The sequence below is a fragment of the Cryptomeria japonica genome, chromosome 7 (genome assembly GCF_030272615.1).
Source record: "Cryptomeria japonica chromosome 7, Sugi_1.0, whole genome shotgun sequence".
In the NCBI taxonomy this organism is placed as follows: Eukaryota; Viridiplantae; Streptophyta; class Pinopsida; order Cupressales; family Cupressaceae; genus Cryptomeria; species Cryptomeria japonica.
In genome coordinates this window covers 21,969,894-21,979,078 of record NC_081411.1, presented here as the reverse complement: position 1 = coordinate 21,979,078, position 9,185 = coordinate 21,969,894, and the positions used below count along the sequence as shown (strand labels likewise).

The window sequence follows — 9,185 nt, the reverse complement described above, 5'->3', positions numbered from 1 at the left end:
AGCCTACTTAAGCTGAATAACAATTTTGAATTTTTGTATCATAAGCCCAGTTTCAATTCTTAGTAAGAATTTATGTACTCAAAGCATCTATTTATAAAGTTAAAATAAACAACTTTTAGGGATTTAAGAATACTAAGTGAATATCAATAAAAGTATTGCATGAAGGCAAACCTATTCAAGAGCTGTAGAAAAAACTGAAAGAAACAAATTTTAAAGCATACCTGAACTGAAATAGCTTATAAAATACAACTTAACTAAAAAAGTCTAAAATAGATCCTTATCCATTGCTTGGAGCCTTGGAATATAACATCGAGAATAATTGTAGCCAGATATGATTACTGCTAAAACTAGTAACTTGCACATGAATGTCCTTGGGAAGTTTGAAAGTTGAAACAATATCTGTACTACAATCCATCATGTTTTCTGAAGAATTCCAAAATTGTAACTTGAGACTTGATGAAATTAACAACAAAAATATGGAAGCCACCACGAAATTTGCAATGAAGAAGGTATCTAAACTACTGCTGTATTTGAAAATCCATGGTTATTAGGGGTTGAAAACATGCTGAAATGATGACTAATCCCCATAGATCTGACTGAAGCAGGCCCTAAACAGTAGCCTTTACACTTAAAAACTTCCCTGTTCAAATCAGACACACTCGTTGCATGTCGTAGACACTTTGGCAGAGGTAAACGGTGGCTAAACCCTATCACTCGTTCCTATCTATTGGGAAGGGATTTTGGATTTGTTTTCCGACTTCAAAACATGGGAGGAAGTTGCTGATGATTGGACCGGCAATAAAACATGCCAGAGGAACTTGGAGTTGGCTAAGCCATTAGACATTCATGCCCAAACTCAATCTTTGCTGATTCAGACCTGGGCACACATAACTTACTCATTTATCATCCTTTTCTCTTATGTAGACATTACTTATGGGCTTGCCACTTGAAATGTGTGCGTGAATTCCAACACTTGCTCTGTTTTATGTCTTGGCACAGATCACTTGACTGCATTCACACAATCATATAAAACATTCGTGAAGACATTCAGATGATCAAAGACTGCACCTTATATTCATTCCTTTGATAGGTGACAAAATAATAATGCAGTGAAAAACAAACTTGTTTGTTTTCACAGCCCCAACCATATTTACATCTTCTGTATCTTGATCCATGGCATCTGTGTAAATGTTTTGTAGAATTGTTCACATTTGTAGGCTAATCACGCCATGTAGTAGGTTTAATGACTGCAAAACTCTAACCCATTCACCATTGATAAACATCAGAACATAAATACCCAAGCAAGGAAAAGGGAAATAAGAGAAAAAAACATATGTGTGCATTAGACATACTTGAGGAGCTGATTTTGAAATTCATTCCAGTTGTTGCAATATGAATGATACCTGGTGTTGAAAGCTGCAAGAAAGGGCTTTGCAGTGCCATTATGAGACAAGTCTTCTACACCTGGCGTAAGGTCCAGATTCCACCCTTTGTGCCTGCATGTTAGGCATGTCTGCAAAATGTGGAAGCAAAGACAAGGCATCTAAACTGTTTGATTCCTGACACTGCCTTGCAATTTTCAGAAACACATACCCCAAAACCTTTCTTACGCTGCCCCTCCTTCGTTAATCGTGCGTTCCCTCCTATGGGAAACTGTGACCAACTCTGAATTCCTCTGCTAGCCGTGTGGAATGCCAATCAAAGATGGCCAAAATACTGTGTATTAAAATTTTGACTAAAAAATAGTAACTTATTTAGTTTATAATTTGGAAATAAAATCATGCAGAACTTTCTTGAAAGCTGATTGGTTGAAAAGGGAAAGATTAATCACAGTTTACCATTTGAAACCTTCGCTATAGTTTCCTGCAGGCAGGAACTAACAATAATGAATGGAAAGGCGCGATAATGATTCGTTAAACATGACTGTAGAGGGAACAGTAAGCAGTGGATATGATCGGTTGCAAAAGAAGAGTTGTGCACAGTACATCCTTGTCTTCATTAGAACACGACTTAGTGTCTACATTAATCAAAAATATTATTGATATTTTAAAAAAAGGGAAGAAGCGATTTGTTTAAGAGAATTAATAATATCAAAGGGTGCATCTTTAATATGATACGATGTGTAAGGAGAAGGGGTGTGATTTATTAAGAAGACACGGGTTCCATCCAAATTTATGGGCAGATTATGAGCAGATTCATATTACAGGCTTGTGGAGAATTTATGTTCAGATTTGTATGACAGACTTATGAGGATATTATGATCAGATTTATTTGATTGGATAGTAATGTTCGTCACAGCAGATTAGAGGAGTATTCATAACATTTTTTTGTTTTGAAGTTGGTGCCTTAACTTTGTGAAGTAGGTGTTTCATATTGGTGAAGTTTAGTGCTTCATTTTCAGAAGTTTGGTGTCTTGTTTCAGTTTTGGGAGTAGGTTCTTTCAGTGGGTAGGTGCTCACAAAATCTCTTTGAAGTTGGTGCTTCATATTCAGAAGGTTGGTGTCTTAATTTTCAGTTTGGGAGTTGGTGCTTCTAGTGAGTTGCTGCTCACAAATTTTAGAGGTTGGTGCCTACAAATCTATGTAAAAGACAATTATAAAATTACTTTCATTATTTGTCGTGGTTTTCTCCCTCATTGGGTTTTCACAAGAAAAAGTATTGTGTTCTTTGTGTTCATTATAAGTGTGTGTAATTCATTAAAGTTCCAGCATTATTTCAGTTTGTTTTTAAAAGGGTAAAATTATATAATATAATAATTCAACCCCCCCTCTTAGTATATTTCAGTGCTCTTCGGGATCCCTTTGGATCATATAAATCATTGTACTTTGGCATAGAATGTAACGGAGGTGGTAGACAAAACTAAGAAGCTAGATCTTTAGTTTAAGGTCCCGGTTGAGATTTGTTCTATATTGAGCATGTTTAAGCAGGTCTATGAGTCAGTTTTTGTAACCCGGTTGTTACCGATTGATTGTAATCAGTTTACATGATATAATTCAATCTGTTCTGCATTGCCTCCATCATATCTTTGTGTCTCTGTTGTGTTTACTCTTGCTAACTAATTCAGACTGATCTCTTTGAGGTCCCTCCTTACCAGTGACTGCACCAAAAACGACGCAAACTCTTACCTCTAACTCCTTCAAACTAACCTACCTTTCTAATGTTATTAATCCATCAATTAATTTCCAATGAATCCAAAAAGTGATTAAATATAAGATCCAAACTTTAGGAATGGTCCACATTAACCACAAGGTGTACCAACACTTGTTGCTTTGTGAAACACGTAGGGTGGCCTAATTCCAATGGTGAATCTCCTAAAGCTAATGAAATATATTGTAGTCTCATTTGATATTTTTTCTGGTTCCATTCTACCTCATGATGTATCCATTTTGATGTTGCAACAAAAAAGCTTTGCATGCTTTGTATGATGAACTTTACATTGTTTGCTCTACAATGCAATCTTCTAATAGCTATTACTTCCCAATTACTAACTGATCAAATGCCCTAAAATCTGAATATGTTATGGATGAGACAATTATGAACTCTAGGTCTTTATTGCAAATTAGAGTTGATATAATGCAATAAAATATGATAAGATTTAATGAGATACTCTTATATCACATTTATATATCAAAATATTAATATTTAATAATAACATAATATTTTCCAACTAAAAACATGTAAAATTTATATCTTAATATTTGTAATAAATAAAATAATTTCAAAATAAAATAAAATAATTTTAAATTAAACTCCCTTAATTTTTTTAATATATATTTAAAATAACTATACTAATATTTAAGAAAATAATTGGGATTTTCGCTTCCCTCAACAGAAGATATTGTCCAGAAATATAAGCCCATTTGCTCGGATTTGGAAGCCCAATAGCTAACCACACTGGGTGGTACGCTTCAGATTTGTATATGGTGGAGCTGGTTTTTCACAGGCGGATGATGGTACACGTTGACAGAATAAAACTTCTCGAACAGAAGGGAAGGGAACATTGAAATTGAATACTGCGGAGTGAAGTAATAACTATTTATTAACTGTTCGTTACTACCTTGAACCAACGACGCTGGTTCCACATAGCTTGTGGATTGACTACAATGCACCGACAGCAAAGTAAAATAAATTCCATACCAATATACATGGAAGATAAATCATAACTACCTTTCTGTACTTGAAATGCCTGCCTAGTACCTAGTCAACATGTTTAGTTGGGCGGAAATTATTGTGTTTTGAAGAGATGACAGCGTAGAGCAGAGTAGGACGAGATATTCGACCATCTGAAAGAAAGAAAGACATCGATAGAAGAAAGAAGCAGGCACAAACGTAACATGAGAAGGCGTTTGTTCAACCATATATGCATGGAAAAATGAGTTAGCATAACAACCATCCACTAACAAAATAAGCAACTCAAATTCTCCTTCATTTCATCTAGTTTTGTTTTAAGAGAAACGTGGAAATCTTCTTTCAATCTCATCTACCCATAACAACAAAACCCCCTACTATATCGCATACGCTTCCAACCAATGTACTATAAAAGGGAGAAAAGAATTGAGACCTAGTATAAGCTCCAAAACCATAAACATGGCATCAAAAGCCTTTTTCGTTGCACCAATGCTTATGTTGGGAATTCTAATTCTCTTTATTTCTACTTTTGCGAGTGCAAGCAGAAGTAACAGCTATGAAGAAGGCATTCAGAAGCCTAACAGTGTTGTGGTGAAGGGTAGCGTATTCTGTGACACCCAACTATCAGAAACCGCCTACTTCTTACCAGGTAAATATGCAGTGTAATTTAGTTATTAAGATGACATGTCTTTATTAGTTTTGACGATGTCCAGGTGTCAGATGTCTTATGATGGGAAGATAGTGATGATTTGGAATGGTGTGCAGGTGCCTTGGTTGCCGTGGAGTGTAGCATCAATAGCAACAGGAAATGGAAGAGCACCAATCAAATGATTTCAGTTGAAGGAGAAACTAATGAAGATGGAGAGTTCAGGGTGGAGCTTCCCATTATGTACAATCTTAACCCTGGGAGATCATGCTCCGTTAGACTTCTCAGCAGCCCCCATGAGTCATGCAACATCCCCTCAATCAGTGAATCATCCCAACTCATCCTCATAACCTCAGATTCTAGTGAAGTTCAGACCTATTCTTCTACTCCATTATCATACCGTGCATCTGAGCAAGTCATCATTACGTCTATCCCTCACCGTAGGGTCTTGCAACTTCCTAGCATTCCCCCACTACCTAAGGTTTCCCTTCCTCCTCTTCCTAGCATCCTTCCTCTACCCAAATTAAGTGTTCCTCCACTCCCTAATATTCCAAATGTTGTTGCCCCTCCTCTTCCTAAGTTAAGCTTTCCTCCTTTACCAAGTGTGCCTTCTCTTCCAAAATTGAGTGTTCCTCCCCTTCCTAGTGTATCCCCTCTTCCCAAACCAAGTGTGCCCCCTCTCCCTAATACACCTCTACCAAATTTGAGTGTTCCTCCTCTCAATATTCCTAATCCTCCACCTGTACCAAAAATCAGCTTCCCACCTCTTCCTCCTTTCACACAACCTCCACTTCCTTCCTTTAACTTTCCACCCTTTCCCTTTTTCACCCCACCTCCACCTTCTAATTAAGATGAGGTCAGCCCACTTTATCAAACTATTCTCATTCCCATGTGCACGTATTTATCATACACTGATGTGACTAGCACATAGTTTATATGTTATGTATATGCATGCCTTGATATTTGCATGATGATGCAATTTTCCATTTCACTTCACTTCTTGTTTGTTTGAGAAGATTGATCGCATTCATTGTATTCCATTTGTATTTTTCATGATTCTATGTGATATATTATTCTGGCATTCGTTTATTATTTTGGTGAATCCTTAATACTTTCAGTGGTGTATTCAACTTATATGGATTGTAAATCTTTTCATGAATCTCAATAATAGTTTCATGTGTCGTCTCTTGGAAGCGAAAGATTTTACCGTGCCTTTTTCATATTATTTCTCTATAATTTTGTTTTTAGTCTCTTATAAAGAACATTAGGAATCTCTCCCAAAATATGATTTCTAATTATTTTAAATATTTTAATTTAGAATTTTAAATTTTAAATTTAAATTCATTTATATGCTGATTATACAATATCTTTTTTAAATATATGTATGAACTTTTAAAAATAATTTTTTATATATTTATGAGATGTTATTTACATCTTGTTGATAGGTGTTCTTACAAACTCTACTAATATAAGTATGTAATGACACTCTTAAAAAAAATGAATTCATCAAAAAAATTGATTTACTAATCTAAACGACTATGATAGCTTTATGAAGGAGAGCTATAAATTGGCATATAAGTGATTTTTTGGTAATCATTTTGTAATCAATGATTAATTTGATTAAATATACTTAAGGTTACAGTTCTTTCCCTTATATGATTTTATCCATGCATGAATAAAAAATATCTTGAACTAGATTGTAATTATTAACAAAACCCACAAAAATATATACAATAAACTTTTATTCTAAATATAATCCACATACTCTAGTCCTAAACTAATATTATTTTAAAAGAAATATAGCATATAGATTATAACTCCATTACATCATCCATTATATAGAGTCCCACAAATTTTTTAAAAAATAAGTTATAAAGAGTTAAACTTCACACAACTTACAACATGATTGGTATAATTGTTCAAGAAAATAATATAAAATATATCTCAACTGTTACTAGACCATAAATGTGCACACAAATAAGACGAAGATTCAATGATGATTAAAAATGTGTTTCCTTTGTATTAGAGAGAATCTATAATATTGGCTCCTACTAATTTAATGTTCTTTAGGATTACAACAATCCTTCATTGATCCTAAACTACTATCAACTAGTGAAAATGGACCTCGAATTTGCACATCATTTACTCTTCAAAATAAACATTGTTAGCAAGAAAATTGGGGGATAATAGACTAGAGTTCTATGCCCCAAGTATTCCCTATGTGTTGTATTTATACCCTAGCCTTATTATTAGGAAAGGAATTAGAGATTGCGCTATTATGGGGGCTAGAGTTGTTGTTGTGTTGGCATTGTTATGTGGAACTATTTTATTGCTTTCTCTTCTGGGTGTTCATGGGGAATGGATATTGCGTGGGGTATAGCTCCCTAGAAAGTTCAGCTATTATTGTCACTGTTTTGTAGTTGTTGGCAGATAAGACTCGACTATTCTAGAGAGGAGAGGCTCACCAAGAGAATCGACCAATCAATAATACATCATACATAACCACTAATAAATTTTAATATATTGATATGTCTTACATTGCATTTTCATCATTTCATTGGATGTCTTTATACATCATATATATATATATATATATATATATATATATATATATATATATATATATATATATATATATCTTTATACTATCTTCTATCTTCTGCTTCTCTTTTATTCTCTTAATCCTTCATACTCTCCTATATTTTCTTCTGTTGCTTCCATTATATTCTATTATAGCTTAATATACATATATATATTCTCCTATTGGATGTGTCTCTTACAAAGTGCATCTCTCTCTTGAGGTGACTTATCGATCTAAAGGTCCGCAACTCTCTTTTGGTAGTTTGTGATAGGAATTCCTCTACCACTCCAACATTTTCTACTATTTTACCTATCAAAATCATCGCCACTTTAAAAAAATATATATTTTTCTCAAGAAATATAAATTGCCTTGAAACTAGCAGGAAACATATTTTTATAGATCTCCTTATAGTGGGAAAAGGCGCTATCCCACTAAACATTTTCATACTATAGGAGGTGATTCTAAAAATTGATTTGTGTTAGTGGCTTGTCTACCTCCATCCATATGATAGGGATTTAAATTAGTGGTTCCATTTTTTGTGCATCTCTTATCAAGCCTATTATATGTGTTATCCATAGACTTACCACCTATCTTAATTGTTTGAATTGGTTCTTTATTTTCTCACATTGGTCTTGTCGCTATTGCAGTTGTATCTGGCATTTATTCATTTATACTCTAATCCTTCTATCCATATCCTTCATATAATCATACGAAGTTCCAACTTGAATAATTTGTTACTCGATGTGATGAATTTGGCCTTTAAGGTTCTTTGTTAGTTTGGGCTACTGAAGGAAAAATTGGTAGTGTATTGATGTCACTCTTAGTATTCTTCAATATGTCTAATGTTGGGTTTCAATGCAATGTGGATAGTATCACACATCATCCTTTTCTCCTCCATTTTAATCTCTTATAATTTTGTGGTTATTGTTTGGAAGAGGTTACATGTTTGATGTTGCATATCGTATACTAGCTCATCTACTAACATTTTAATTTATGTTCTAAAAGGCTAAGACAAGTCCCCTTGTATCTATGGAAACTTAGATTGTAAGTCACTTATGACTCCATCTAGATACTCTATATTATTCATATGTTGTTTTGGAATATCCTCCCTCATTTTTTGATGAAACATATCCCTAATTTGTAATATCTATAAGGAAGAGATATCTTGATTCATTTAAGGGTTTGTCTTTGGAGGGTGATGATGTGACCTCTTTATACTTCTTTTTTACCTTTGTATATGCCTTCTTGGCAACCTTTTTGATATGTTCTTGTAGTTGTCTAGTGATGGTTTTTTTTCTCATTAGCTTATCCACTCTTTATTTTGATGAAATCTCTCTAGCCTATATTTGTGTTGTCTTCTCATCTTGTATGATAGTGGTACAGAAGGGCTTATTTCTACCGGAGCTTCTTCGTTTAGGTGTTCTTATACAGCTTGATCTTTTTTCAACATAGTGTAGTAACTAATGGTTGTGGGAACTTCTCAATCAAACTCTCCAATATTTGTGCAACGTGGAAATTGTGTACCAAATAATGATGGATTATACTATGGCTCTATTTAGAAAACTCATTTCTTCATATACTATAAATTCTTTTCTTGAAACTTCTTCTATAAAGAGTTGGATCAATGTTGGTAGTTTCCTTTATAAAAGTGTGACAACTTTGTGTTTTTACCCTACTTTTGTCTCTTCTTCTTTCTCTCTGCACACATTTGTAATAAACACTCAATAGTCTCCTTTACTAACTACTCACTTATTTGTCATGTAGTAGGAAATTTTATTTTTGTCTTTCCCTTCCTTCAAACTGACTAGATGTGGTAGGAGATTTCCCTAC

General features: G+C 34.0%; 1 protein-coding gene and 1 long non-coding RNA gene across 2 annotated transcripts; one reads left to right on the top strand and one right to left on the bottom strand.

Moving 5' to 3' along the window:
- Positions 1–255: 255 nt before the first annotated feature.
- On the bottom strand, positions 256–1,728 carry LOC131051892 (uncharacterized). The gene is made up of 2 exons (XR_009107233.2): positions 1,353–1,728; positions 256–1,257 (listed from the first exon to the last, which is right to left on the bottom strand). It is a non-coding gene; the product is annotated as an uncharacterized LOC131051892 (long non-coding RNA).
- Positions 1,729–4,586: 2,858 nt separating this feature from the next.
- LOC131051889 (uncharacterized) lies at positions 4,587–5,855 on the top strand. The gene is made up of 2 exons (XM_057986477.2): positions 4,587–4,777; positions 4,894–5,855. The coding sequence occupies exons 1-2, from the start codon at positions 4,588–4,590 to the stop codon at positions 5,622–5,624; spliced, it is 921 nt and encodes a 306-aa protein (XP_057842460.2). The 5' UTR covers position 4,587; the 3' UTR covers positions 5,625–5,855.
- Positions 5,856–9,185: the final 3,330 nt, after the last annotated feature.

Excerpts from the sequence above, each read along its gene's own strand:
- LOC131051889 (XM_057986477.2), top strand. The coding sequence starts at position 4,588 with ATGGCATCAAAAGCCTTTTTCGTTGCACCAATGCTTATGTTGGGAATT. Across the intron at positions 4,778-4,893 it reads AACCGCCTACTTCTTACCAG|GTGCCTTGGTTGCCGTGGAG; the intron begins GTAAATATGCAG and ends AATGGTGTGCAG.